Genomic DNA, 14,274 nt, shown 5'->3' on the forward strand with positions numbered 1-14,274 from the left:
TAAAAATAGGACAGATTGACCACACAAGAGTATTCTTTATTGATAGGTTTGACAGATTGTACTGTTTATCTCATGCTGAGTGATAAGATGAGACAACTCTTCTACTTCTCGGTGAATGTTGCATTGTTGGTCTATCTTGCATACAAATATATAATTTAAGCAATTTGTACAGGAGGACGGAAATCACAGGGATCAATCTGCATACTATATCTGTAGCATACACATTAGGTTAATATTGTTTGAAATGGATCAAGTAGATGCTTTAATGACAGCAATGGTTTACAACAACTCAGCTTGAAAATGGAACATCTTCCATGTTCCTTTCTGTTTACAACCAAAATGATAAATATCAGGACTGGTCTAAAGGGAGACCACACATTTACTACTATTCTGTAAAACAGCAGGGGTGTCACTGAGTGTCGCTCAGTTTGACTGGCAGGTTACAAAGGCATCAGCAGGGGTGAAATGCAGACAATTTACAGGATGTGGAAGCTTTTCCAACACCAAGTTCTTTCATTTCACTTCAGATGAAGCTAAAGGAGATGAGAGAAGAAAACCACATCAGATGCATGAAACTCCTCACCAGTTCCTATTAAAAGAGATAGTTCAGGGTTGTTGAAGTAAGGTTCTATGAAAAAGTTATATGCAGTTTTTAACTTGCATCCAGTAGATTACTCTCTTGACACCTTCATTTTGTATAAATACAGACTAACTGGTCCCAGAACCTGAAGCTAATGGCTAACCAAAGAGGGGTCAAGTCCAAAGGAGACATCTACTGTCTTAAAACAACTTAAATGCTCAAAAAGGCAATGCGGTTTAATGCAACGGCTACCTTATGAGTCTTTAAAACGTCGTCATGTAACAGAAAAGTAGATTTATTTTTATCAATGGAAATAGAGTTTGGAGGTGGTGCACCGCCATTGATCTTCCTGTGTCAAACATGAGAGTGGAACACGTAACGCATTTCTAGATATATATGGAAAAGGCAAAAATGCTATGGCAGTTTAAGGGGATGCTTTGTTGTTGATTTTTACACCGCTTTACTTTTCCATTAAGTAGATTCTCTGGAAATGCTTTGCATATTCTGTTCTCAGCACGTTGCCCACAGGAACATAAACTGGTGGCGCACTGCCTCCAGCCTAAATTTCCTGTGTAAATACTCATCTGCCTCTGTGTATATAAACACCGAAAGCAAACATCAGGATGGTGTAAAGGTTAATAAAATAATATGATGATGTTTTTGAGTTGATGGTAAAAGTCCTCCTAGATGTTGGCTTCATCCTCCAGGACCAACTAATCTGGGTTTATACTAAATGAGGCCAAAAGGGAGTTACTTACCGCAGGTAAGATATTAACTGTACATAACCCTCTAACAGAGCCTCGCTGGAAAAAACTATCCACTCACCTCAATATTATAGACTTAATAAAGTGTTCCTCAGTGAAAACAAATAGAAAAACCTAATCGATTTTATTTAGTGCTCAGATATTTTAAAATCTAGAGGCTTGAATCCTTCGACAATATTTTTCCTCCAACAGCCTCTCTGAACACTCATCTTTTTGTGCCATGTGCCTTTTTTTAAATCCCAGAACGTAAACTAGATGTTCAAATTATCACTAAAATATCATAAAAAGCAATCAACAATTGAAAAAAAAAAAAAAAACTGTCAGCCCTGAAACTGCAACTTCTATTTCACTTTAATCATGAGAAAACACAAAAGTCAGTTTGAAATTGACAAACTTTGTTCCAACTCATTCAGAAGAACGTAGGGGTCAGCAGACGTTCAAGTGAAACACCAGGCCGACTGGACGATGCTAAAAAGCAGAGTTAGGAAAACAGGTCCAAGCAGTGAGCGTGTTGTTTATCCTCCACAGCAGCATGATATGAAGACATGCAAAACAGCATCCAATGTTCAGATGCGACAGATCCATTCCTTTCTATGAACATTGGTACATTACATCTTGCTGGTGTTGGTAAAGCTATTCGGTGCACAATGCTGGAATGGCGGTATATCATATACAAGACTCATTTGGTCCTTTTGGTGGTTGATACATGAGGGTTCCAAGCAGGAGGGTCTGATGAGCGTTAGTACTTTTAATTAATGGTCAGTGCCTGGGTAGCCTTGGAGAATAAAGCTAAACAAGTCAAATGTAAACTAAATATTCTGACTACTTTCATTTATATTGCCTATCTTTAAAATTGTTCACGCTCCAGTAAAGCCTGGAAGGCAGAGTTATAAAAAAAAACAAAAAAAACAAACATACCTTAATTTTCCAGAAATAAGGCTTTCTTTCATAAATATAACACAAAGGTCCTGACTTCTAGAGATTTAAATGTAATGTCTACTCTTCCAAGCATTGCCACACCAAATACCTAAATGAAGCTTTTACCCGCAGCCAAAGTTTCAGCGTTCATGCTCCAAACAGAGAGCAGCCATTCTGGCTCCCAGCAGAGGCAGCTATGCTAGCAAGCCAGGTAGTTATCTGTTAGCTTTGAAAATGGACTTGCTGGCATCACGGGGCTCTTTGCTGGGGTTGCTCCAGTCGTCCGCCTCAGGGCTGGTCTTGTAGTGCCGCCAAGCTGACTTGTTGAATACAGGGAGGCGCTCAAAGGATTCACTGGAAAGAGCCTTTAAATTAGACAAACAAAAATACATTCAATAAAAACTTATATTTAACATGGAATAGCTGTCCTTATGTAAATACTGTGGGGAACTAGAAGGAAGCTTGAAAGTGAGAGACACTTGAGGCAGCATGTGTCTTTGACAGTTTTGCTTAAAAAGCCACCGATGCTTTACCAATCCTAATTTTGAACAAAGGAGGGGAATGAAATTTTCATCTTAGGTGCACGTCCACTGTGAGAGACATAATCAAAACAAAAAAAATCAGAAAATCACAATGTATGATTTTTTTTTCATTTATTTGTGTGTTACTGCTTCAAAAGTATTTGAACTCCTGTGAAAATCAATGTTAATATTTGGTACAGTAGCCTTTGTTTGCAATTACAGAGGTCAAACGTTTCCTGTAGTTTTTCATCAGGTTTGCTAGGCCACTCCAGAACCTTGATATGCTTCTTACGGAGCCACTCCTTGGTTATCCTGGCTGTGTGCTTCGGGTCATTGTGATGTTGGAAGACCCAGCCACGACCCATCTTCAATGCTCTAACTGAGGGAAGGAGGTTGTTCCCCAAAATCTCACAATACATGGCCCCGGTCATCCTCTCCTTAAAACAATGCAGTCGTCCTGTCCCATGTGCAGAAAAACACCCCCAAAGCATAATGCTTCCACCCCCATGCTTCACAGAAGGGACGGTGTTTTTGGGATGGTACTTATCATTCTTCGTCCTCCAAACATGGTAAGGGAAATTAAAACCAAAAAGTTCTATTTTGGTCTCATCTGACCACAGAACTTTCTCCCATGATTCTTCTGGATCATCCAAATGGTCATGGGCAAACCTAAGACGGGCCTGGACGTGTGCCGATTTAAGCAGGGGAACCTTCCGTGCCATGCATGACTTTAAACTATGACGTCTTAGTGTATTACCCACAGTAACCTTGGAAACAGTGGTGTCAACTCTCTTCAGGTCATTGACCAGCTCCTCCCTGTAGTTCTGGGCTGAATCCTCACCCTTCTTAGGATCACTGTGATCAAAGTGAGATCTTGCATGGAGCCCCAGTCCGAGGGAGATTGTCAGTCATGTTTATCTTCTTCCATTTTCTAATAATTGCTCCAACAGTTGATATTTTTTCACCAAGCTGCTTGGCAATTGCTCCGTAGCCCTTTCCAGCCTTGTGCAGGTCTACAATTCTGTCTCTGGTGTCTTTGGACAGCTCTTTGGTCTTAGCCATGTTAGTAGTTAGAGTCTTACTGGTTGTGTGGGGCGGACAGGTGTCTTTATGCAGCTAACGACCTCAAACAGGTGCTTCTAGTTTAGAATAATAAGTGGCGTGGAAGTGGACTTTTTAGAGGTGGACTAACAGGTCTTCGAGGGCCAGAATGTTTGCTGATTGGCTGGTGTTCAAATACTTATTTGCAGCAGTAACACAAATAAATTATTTAAAAATCATAACTTGTGATTTCTGGATTTTTGTTTAGATTCTGTCTCTCACTGTGGAAATGCACCTATGATGAACATTTCAGACCCCTCCATGTTTTCTAAGTGGGAGAACTTGCTAAATCACAGGGGGATCAAATACTTATTTTCCTCACTCTGTGTGTGTGTATATATATATATATAGATATATATAAAATTATTTACTACTGCACGTCTGGCTGGCCCATGTTACCTTCAGATAGATGACAGCATCCGTGCCCACTCCCTCCATGGAGTAGAGCTTCAAATCCCCCTGGAAGTATCGAGCATAGAGCCGAGAGATTGGCAAACCGTAACCAAAACCTGCCTAGAGTAGGAAAGAGACAAAAAAACTTCTAAATGCTAATTTTTATAAAAAGTGACCTAGCCAAGACAAGCTTTGACGAAAAGGGTCAAAGCTGAATACAGATATGATTTTGTGAGTGGGTGTACCAATGGGACGGCTCCTGGCTCCAGGCTGGGCGTTGGGGCAGTGGAGTACATGTAGTTAAAGAGTCGGTCTATCTTCCTCAGAGGAACTCCTCCTCCTTTGTCGCTGATCTGAAGACGGATGCCAGAAGAGTTGGAAATAATGAGGCACAAAAAGATCAAGCGTCACTAGATATTTCAATACTGATTCATGCGCAGCTCTGTTTACCTTTATTGACAGATCCTCTTTACCCAGAGTGACTTTTATCTCTACGGGCGGCAACCCTTCCTTACTGTTTTCATAGAGCTCCACTGTTGCCCTCATCGAGTTCTGCAAACACCCACAGAGTCTATAAATCGAGCTTAGAGGGAGTCTTAACAGAAAACCCGGCCACATTGCAATTAACTACGTTTAAAGAAAACTGAACTAATTAGATGAACAGCACCAACGCTGCTCCGCTCACCTTGAAGAGCTCAAACAACATGTGGAACAGATGTGAGGGCACGTACACCACCTGGATGGGCTTCTTCTGAGCTTTCACTGGGAACCAAACAGAAAGAAACTATTTACCGCACACAGAAAGATGGCTCTTTGGAACTTAATGACATGGTGAATACTTTAATCACTATGGAGCTAAATTTGGAGCAACAGTACACGTGCTTCAATGCAACATCTGTGTAGTAGATTAAAAGGGGCATAAAAGCACTCTCTTACTGTTGAACTCCTCGATCTTGAGCTCGGGAGCAGCTAAGTAGTACTTCTCACACAACATCTTGGCAGTATCATAGGCATCTAGTGGGGGAGCAAAATATAAAAAGCGACTGAGAACAGAACAGCTGAGCGTCCATTGTTTATATTTGTGTTCCTGTTTCGGGTCACTAATGTACCCTCTATCCCCTCGCGGTTCACTCAGAGTGCAGCTTTGATCCATGATGCTGAAATGTTTTTGAAACTTCCAATGATCTATGTGTGTCTGTGACGGAGGAAGCGACTCATTACTCAGAAATTCTACATGCTCAGGGGGCACAGAAATGTTTTAATACAAGATCAGGTCAGGCCATATTCATAAGAGCCACTGAGGGGAAGTCTGAGAAAGGAAAACACAAGGACAACCAGAGGCAGCTGTGGCTCAGGTGCTGCAGCAGGCTGGAATAATTGTGAGGCTGGTGGTTAAATCTCAGCCCCCTCAGGCAGAACACTGAGCCTTACTGGTATTTGTGTGGAGTTGTGAAGGCTTATAATTAAGGAAAACCATCGCAGGGCAGACATAGAAAGCAGAGGTTGAAATTAAGCACAGATGACTAAATAAAGAAAAAAACGTTACAAAAGACATCAAAAATATTTGCATCCTCACCACATAATTCTGCATCACACCTTTATATGCACAAGGAGACAAGCCTAATACATTTTAAAAGCATTTCTTGTAGAAAGATGAAGTTAGAAAAGATTCCAGTTGTTAAGCATGGAGGTGGAGTAATCATGCTTCAGTTAAAAAAGCTAATGAAAGGTCGGCTTCTTTAGTTGTGTTGAATTCAAGAGAAAATGAAAGACTTACACAGTTATCCAAAGCAGATGTTTATAGGCCGAAAAATGAAAGACATGTTTTGTTTTGATATATTTATCCAATGAGATATCACTTTTTGAATACTTCATTACCAATCAGAGCTGATTCCCATCTCTAACCAATTAACTGGTGTGTCTCTAGTGACCGTAACCCTTAAATAATCATCTATATTATATTATTTTAGCAGCAGTAGGGAGAAGTGATGCTTTTCTGTTTTAAATAAAGATCATGTTAGACATTTTGTTCGGAATCATGATATTAATACCATAATGCTGTAGTATTTTTATACAAGGTTATCATATGAGAATATGAGAATCTAATCCCTATGCCTATTTCTGACATGAACACAGGATATAAACTGGGAGCTTCTGGCCTGGTTGTCTCATTTTCTGATCTAAACATCCAGAAAACAACTTTGGAAACAGCTCAGGAATGAGTTTACAAGCTGCAACATTTGCCAAGGGGGCTAACAGTCCACAATAACCATACGGCATGCCCAGTCGTTCTCTTGTACGCTGCTAAGGTGGACTTTACACCTGGTGGAAGGTTATGTTATTTTCTTTTTTTTTCTGCTGAGCTCTTCATCATAACAACTTGCATATCCGGAGCTCTGCTGAGCATTTCACATGCGAGGACTCTGCATGTTCTCTACAGCCTCATCTGGAAGAAATTACCAAGAGGTCCACTACACTACATTATCTGCAGCATGCCTTCGTGTGCCAGAACACGATTATTGGGAGAAAAACAACAGAACTCTCCATGAGGTTGGGAAAAAAGCATAATCCACTTGGATTTTATGTGTATTTATATGGATGTATTTTTTTTAATACATCCAGTAACTGATGGCAAAAATGAGCAAAAATCTACGTCCGATTAAAAAGGCCTTTTCCATAAAAACTTTGGAGAAATTCAAAGAGAAAAAACAGTGACAAAAGTGCTTCAGCAAAAAGAAAATACTTTAAGTGTTGTTTTTGTTTTTTTTATGTACCGTTTCCAACATGAGATGTAATTAAAGCCTAATTTAGACCACAGTTTGGATGGAAGACACACTCGGTATTTTAAGAAAGTGCTCAGGGGAATATGAGCCTAACTTGTACAAAACCAACAGTCCTTGAACTCACCACTAACAACTTCAGCCACATTGCAGTTGGGATCGATGCTGCCGATGTGTTTCGGATGGGCTGGGTTGGTGTCGTTGCCGAACAGCAGAGCTGAACACAAACACACGACAAGTGCAACTTCAGCTGCAGAGATGGCTCCGTGGACCTAATGAGGACTTCAAACCTAACGCTGCTGTGAGACCTACTGTGCTGGTTGATGAGCATGCGGAAAGAGATGCGGTTGGTGTAAAAGCGGTCAAGAAAATACTGGATGTTGCTGCTGATGAAGGGGTCAAAACCAAACTTCTCCTTGTACTCGATGACCCCCTGAGCCATGGTGGGAACAACATCGTTGTGACGGTTTCGGATGTCGATCAAGATCTCCAGGAAACTAAACAAAATGAAAGAAGATGGAAAACGTTTTTAAAAATGTTCTACATTAAACCCAAAGTTCGGTGTATTTTAAAGGAATTTTATGTGAGCAAAATAAAAATCTCAAAAGTGCGCTGTGAGGCGCACTTTTTGTATTTAATCAGAACAGCTGCAGGTCTTTTGGGAAATGTCTGATTTCCACACCTAAAGACTGAGATTTTATCCCATTCTTTGTGAGGTGGGCCAAGCTCAGTCAGATTCTACAAAGACCATCCATTAACTGCAATCTTAGTATTGCCACAGATTCTCAATTAAATGTGGGTTTGGACTTTGTCTGACCCGTTTTAACACAAAGATTCTTGCATCCAAGCCATTCATCTGACATGCTGACTGTGCGTTCATAGTTGCTGTCCTGCCGGAAGGTAAAACTCCACCTCAGCCTCTAGTCCTCGACAGACTAATAGCTTTTATCTTCAACTCTGACCTTTTACACTGTCCCTGCTGAAAAAAATAACCCATCCCCAATAGTGCATCCGCCAACATGTTTCCGACTGGAATTGGTGCATTCAGGATGATTACACTATTATTTTCACTTTGTGTAGTCTTTTGCAGGTAAAATTTCAATTTTAGTCTCAACCGACCAGAACAACTTCTTCCAAATGTTTGGTGTGTCCACTAGATGCCCTGCAGCAAACTACAACAGGACATCTTATGGCCTTCTTCCAACCATGGCTTTCGTCTTGTCGTACTTCAATAAAAAGTCAGATTTTCAGAGTGCATGCCCTGTCGACAAATTCATCCACCTGAGCTGCGGATCTCTGCAGCTCCTCCAGAGTTACCGCAGGGCCCTCGGCTATTATCATATTTACAAATCGTGTGACATCTGGAAAAGAATATCGGTTGCACTGGATTTTATTCAGGGCTACAGGAGTAAAAAAAGGGACGAATACGAATGCAAAAACATCCACTCCTTTCTTACCACTTCACCATTGTGCACTGCTTTCATTGGTCCCTCACACAAAATCCCAATAAAATCCACCGAGGTTTGTGGTTGCAACGTGACAACAACATTCAGATCCTTCAGTTACGTCTTTACTAGAACAGAATCAAACAAATGGAAAATAAAACTACGCCCTGGAACGGCAAGTATCAACTTAATGTTTCTGCTAAGTCACTGTCAACAAGCTGCTGTTGGAGTTAAGTTCACAACGCAGACATGCCGATCCCTGTTCCTGTGTGCGTTTATCAGTCATGCGTAGCTGCTTATCAGACGGGGGTATTGTTATGATGTAAACATGCACACACAGTTACCTACACAGCCAGGACAGATTTATGAGCACTGCTGCAGAGGCAATGCTTCAACTGAGCTGCTCTACAAACTGTTCATTGCTTCTTCAACGTTTCATCACAAAGTCGTTATTCACTCACTCATTCAGAGTGTGAGGGTCCTCTGGCTTCCTGTTCTCGAAATCCAGCAGCTCCACGAAGCTCTGCATGTACCTGATCAAGTTAAACAGACACCAAAAGTCAACCTTTACACCCTGCATATCATGAACTTCGTCGTCTGACACCGACTCAAAAGGAAAACAAGAGAAGATGTTACCACTTCTGGACCAGTCTGACAGAGGGCTGGCTGAGCAGCTTATCAGGCAGCAGGTTGACCTCTCTCATGGTGTTGGCCAGCCGCACTGGCAGCTCCTTTCGCAGGAACATGTAGGATGTTTTCTCACATGCATTCTCCCTGCCTGAACAGGATGAAAAAAGATGCAATCAGAGCAATCTTTAAAGATGTCAAACTGTGAATTATCAGTTGAAGAGTCTGCAAAGATTTTGTGCACATTAAAGCATCTCAAAAGTAACAAATTCCATTCTTCATGTAGAAACCACTGGATCTAAACTGCCTGAAAATGCTTCCTTTGAGGTCCAGGTTTCCAATAATCTGCAGCATAATGCCTGCTTCATGGCTGTTTAGGCACTGTACCAAGCTTCGACCAATTAACTGACCAATCAGTGCCAAAGTTGACGTTCTGGAGAGAACCCTCAAACAGGCAGAAGCAAAAGCTGAGAGCATGCAACCAAAGCTGCAAAAGTAATATCAGAGTGATTGTTTTTAAATTATGAAAACGTATGCTGTTGTGCCCCTATTATTAAACAATGAACCAGTGAAGAAGCACATTCTGGGCTCTTTGAGGAGTTTCTGCATGCTCTTCTGCACTCATTGGCTTCTCTGCCGTTGCAGACCAACCCTGTCAAAATACTCGTTAGTCAATTCTTGCAAAAACAAATTATACAGCATCCTTTATTGATAATATATGGAGATAAGGGTTAATAATTGTTATTTTCTTGTAAGCATTTCCTTATGTTACCTTTATTTTCTAGGAATTGTTAAGGAAGCTTCTCTGTGAATAACAGTTTTTAATGTAAGATTTCTTAAAAGAAATGTACCCAAAATAAAGACTTTTTGTAAATATTTTCAGTAAGAAATGATGCTACAGCAATTAAAGGCACATTTATTGTAAGCAGAGACCAACCAATTTGTTGCATGGGTGATTTGTAATCACATTTTTTCAGCCCCGAGCAATCAGTACTAATTAATGTTAGCCAATTACAATTTCTCTTTTGCTATTATAAAATATGAAGACAGCTTTAGAAAGATGATTTTTCCAGCTTTCCTGCCATTTGTGGTCACTAATAGTCATGTATTAGGATCAGAGGCGAGGTCACACTGTGTGAGTAGCTGTAAAACAGGGTTCACTATTTTAAAACGAAGACAAAACGGTGTGGAGTTGAGATCCTAACCGACTTAAGCAGTTTATATTAGCAGTTAATACGGCTAGCGTTTTTAAAACAGCAGTCTCCGTTTGTACTTCATAGAGATTGAAGGTCTTTACTTTAACCTTGAGATTTCCCAACATTTCCAAATCCAGTTTCTTTCATGAGAGACGGGATGAAAACTCAACCGATACAACAGAGAATTTTGCGGGACTGTTCAGCCTTCCTGTTAAGGGTAATCTTCTAAAAGTCTTGCACTCTCTTGCTCTACCGCAGCCGGAATAATCCGTGGACGTGTCGCGACCTCCTGTAGAAAATACCGCTTCCTTTTAGATAGTTTACATCGTTGAGCTTCATCTGGCTTCATTTTGAAATACCTCACTGATAGCGACAGTAGCTAACTTTGAGTCAACCGGGAAGCACTTAGTAATGGTGTGTTCACTGGTCAGAAAGACATCTGTTTTTTTGAGCTTTTGAACAGGTTTTTACTAGAAATTGGTCACTAGTCTTTAAACGTCTTTAACGGTAGGGGGTGGGGGGGATACACAAGTCTTCTTGTATTCTTGTATGAGGAAAACTCAGGAAAGGAACACTCCGCTTGAACTGTCAGTCAGCTTTCACTTTGTGATTTCTAACAATAGCCGTTTGTTTTCTGATAAGAAAACGTGACTGCGCTTATCTTGGAAGCTGCAAGAAGAAAGTGCAAATCCAGACATACCTTTGACATGATATCTAACCTCCGCTATCTGCCTGGAAATTCACTCACTGCCTGCCAGCTCTAGCTTTAACAGATAATGTAAATTGTACTCGCAAATCATAAATGTCTGGAGGCCAAAGAGATGGGGGATTAATGTTTGACGTTTTGAGCAGAAGAGAATGTCCTTTAGAACATCCACAGCCCTCCAAACTGCACCTTCAACTAGATCTCATTGTAGTTGACGGTACACCGTGTACTCCTGGCCCACCAGTTTGTGTGTGAAAGCAAGGATTCACGCCTCCCAGTAAGACTCTGGAGGGCTCAACCGTGACGCGGTAAAAAATCTGCTGCGCTCCTGCAAGTGTTTCAGAAAACTATCGTGTAGATGTTGAGTTGCCGCATGGGTGCAGAAAGAGGTTAGAAATTAAGATGAACAAGCAGAACAAAGTCAGCTAAAAGTTCTGCCTGCATCAGCGATATTACTGAAAGGTGTGTGAATTGCAAAAAAAAAAAAAAAAAAAAAAAAAAGCAGTAATGAAAGCATAAAATGAAAGAGTTAAACAAATGCTGACAAGTTAGTTGGCATTTCCGGTTTAGATGCGTAAAAAGCCTTAAAAGACATGAATCCCTAATTGCAGCAGAATAATCTCACACTAAAAAAGAAAAATAAATACTATTCAATCCTGTTGAGCGCATGAATTTGTGTAAAGGATTTAGGCCTGGGGGCGGAGATGGCTGTCGAATCACTTCTGTGTTGATTTGGCCATAAGTTTCGGATCTTTGTTCTGTTCCAAGACCCAGTGGCGACTCGGTTTTCCAGCTTTATGACAGATTTTTATCTTAAATCTCCTGATATTCCAAATGGTTCAGTAAACAATGCTTTCAACGAGGTATGAAAAGCCTTTGAAAGAGAAACAGGCCCACAGCATCACATATCCTCCAACATGCTATACAGTGGCCATGAACTGCTTTCCCACATATTCAGAATATGTTTTATGCCAAATTCAAAGTGGTTATGTTTGTGATGTAGGCCAGAGACAGTTTTATTTCCTGGTATCTTTCCAAGTTAGAAGTTCCTAGAAACTCTGATCAACATGAAAAAGGTTTGGTTTAAATAAAGAAAAAATAAATACTTTTGCATGCAGTAAAAGATGACCTCACAAAGCTTGTTCCTTTTGGCCCAGTGACACGAACAAGGTCCTGAAACTTGACTCAACAAGTGTCACAAACTTCCTGTTGCTCATATCCACAGCGGTGGGGACAAATTGCATAACAGGCACGGCTCTGTTTAATCAGATGGATTATGAAAAGCCTCAACTGCAGGAGAATGATGAAAAGAAACACTTTATCTTGTCTTTTGAGGCTTTATCCAAATCTGAATTTGGCTTTTTAAAATAAAAAGTCATGATGACTTTCATTTTAAACAGCATGCCTCGGGCTCTTCTTGTATGAAAAACCTAACTCTGGTTATTAAGTCTTATTGAGCAACTACAACATGGTGGTGCTCACCTGCATTCAGAGGTGTAATGATCACACTGAAAACACACATGCTGCACCACTAGCCTGCACGCTGCTGTTACCACAGTGACCAAACTCAAATGCCACCTCTCATAATAACTGGTGTCATTTTTCACTGCAACTTGTGATGATCTTATTCTATAAATAACAAGTCAGGCCTTCCCAGTGACACTTTAAGAAATCCATAATAACAAATGAGTGATGTTGAGAGGCAAGTCAAGGCCATCTCCAACAACTGCAAGTCATTTTTTTTTTTTTTTTTGTCTTTCTCTGCATGGGGGCTACTCACCAAAATCCAGGAACTGCTTGATGGAGAGCGGAGACGGTGAAAATCGGGAGTAATACTCGATTTTGGGGTTAGTGTTTTTCAGCAGACACATGAAGAGCCTCATTTTGGAAAGTTTAACGACGCTCGTCTCGTATCTGTCTGTCTGGTTGGGATGTGACGTTTGAGAGTCAGAGAAAACAACACGACCGCATCATCAGTACCATGGTCCTCACCGCCGGTAGCGGTGCCAGAAGCTCGGGCGCTCCGCGTCTCTCATCGGCGTCCACATATCCGCAGTGGACACGAAGCGGCGTCAATAAGACGAGGACACAGCAGCGGGCATGAAGGGCTCTCGTTGCTGCTTCCTGGGTCTACATTTCTAGACAATCAAGTCGGCTCCATTGCTGTAAAGCAGTCGAAAAAGGAAGAGATCGATTTCCGGTTATGTCTTTCAAAGTAAAATCCGTGACCTCAAGTTGTCAATGCACAAGTAAAGGTGTTGTTAAAACGGTTATGGACTAATTTAAAAGTGCGGTAATTAACAAACTAATATGGCATGTCCTGCTGGTAGTTATGATCATTTTAATCGTTAAGAAATTACTAATTACTTCACTTAGTGATTATTTAACCTTTCCCCCTTTGAACCTTCGCATAGGCTGTTAACTACAAACTCTATGAATTAAAAAGGTTTATTTATTAAATTTGGAATTTCTTTATATAATATAACATTATATATATATATATATATATGTGTGTGTGTGTGTGTGTATATTTTTTTTTATTGATCCATTGAATGGGATCTGGAGAGAAAGATGTTTTAAAAAACATTTTTTTATTGTCTACTTACACTTTACCTCCCTTTAAAGTGCAAAGGTAAGCATCAACCTAATATTTATCCAAACAAGAAGATTATACATCATACGCGTCTCTTTAGATTATATGAAAAATGTTTAAGCTATTTCAACTTCAAAAAGAAAATATTACAGAGGATTACCAAAACTAATTTCTATTTGCTAAATTCCAGAAAATTTGGATTTTGTTAATCACTTTCAGCAAAGTTAGGAGTTCACAAACACTTCTTTAGTATCAGGTAGAGCTGGATTTTTAAACTGTGTGACTTGGGTCAAAGGTTTCTGGTATACTTCTACAAGCTTCTCCCAATACTTAGCTGGAATGTTGGCCCATTCCTCCTGACAGAACTGCTGTAACTGAGTCAGGCTTGTTGGCCACTGTCCTGCCAAACATGTTTTGACTCTGTCCACAAACTTTATATGGGATTTAGATCAGGGCTTTGTGATGGAGATGGCCTTGGTAATGGATTTGTTTCGGCCACATGCAAGACGATGTGAACTGGTTTGAAACTGACTGGGCATCAGGCTTAATGCTGAACTGTATGTTTTCGACTCCTGAAATCAGAGGCCTCCTCCTCATATCAGATGATCAAAACATCTTTCAGTGATCCAGGCTAACAAATAGCACTGGCC

The 14,274-nt window shown here is 40.5% G+C and overlaps 1 protein-coding gene across 2 annotated transcripts; it reads right to left on the bottom strand.

The window, feature by feature from the left end:
- Nucleotides 1–15: 15 nt before the first annotated feature.
- pdk3a (pyruvate dehydrogenase kinase, isozyme 3a) lies at nucleotides 16–13,233 on the bottom strand. Of its 2 annotated transcripts, XM_047349318.1 has the most exons (12): nucleotides 12,812–13,233; nucleotides 9,139–9,280; nucleotides 8,964–9,035; nucleotides 7,370–7,554; nucleotides 7,185–7,274; nucleotides 5,214–5,291; nucleotides 4,963–5,039; nucleotides 4,728–4,829; nucleotides 4,523–4,630; nucleotides 4,284–4,397; nucleotides 2,507–2,627; nucleotides 16–533 (listed from the first exon to the last, which is right to left on the bottom strand). In XM_047349318.1, the coding sequence occupies exons 1-12, from the start codon at nucleotides 12,912–12,914 to the stop codon at nucleotides 514–516; spliced, it is 1,212 nt and encodes a 403-aa protein (XP_047205274.1). In that variant the 5' UTR covers nucleotides 12,915–13,233; the 3' UTR covers nucleotides 16–513. The 2 variants fall into 2 exon arrangements, with proteins under 2 accessions (XP_047205274.1, XP_047205273.1); XM_047349317.1 differs by having other exon boundaries at nucleotides 16–2,627; nucleotides 12,812–13,232.
- Nucleotides 13,234–14,274: the final 1,041 nt, after the last annotated feature.

Source organism: Girardinichthys multiradiatus, chromosome 21 (assembly GCF_021462225.1).
Source record: "Girardinichthys multiradiatus isolate DD_20200921_A chromosome 21, DD_fGirMul_XY1, whole genome shotgun sequence".
In the NCBI taxonomy this organism is placed as follows: domain Eukaryota; kingdom Metazoa; phylum Chordata; class Actinopteri; order Cyprinodontiformes; family Goodeidae; genus Girardinichthys; species Girardinichthys multiradiatus.

What these genes read in the sequence shown, in the direction of transcription:
- pdk3a (XM_047349317.1), bottom strand. Translation starts at nt 12,914, where the DNA reads ATGAGGCTCTTCATGTGTCTGCTGAAAAACACTAACCCCAAAATCGAG. An exon ending in CAAGCAGTTCCTGGATTTTG is followed by an intron (nt 9,281 to 12,811) that starts GTGAGTAGCCCC and finishes CATCCTGTTCAG; the next exon opens with GCAGGGAGAATGCATGTGAG. An exon ending in GTCAGACTGGTCCAGAAGTG is followed by an intron (nt 9,036 to 9,138) that starts GTAACATCTTCT and finishes TAACTTGATCAG; the next exon opens with GTACATGCAGAGCTTCGTGG.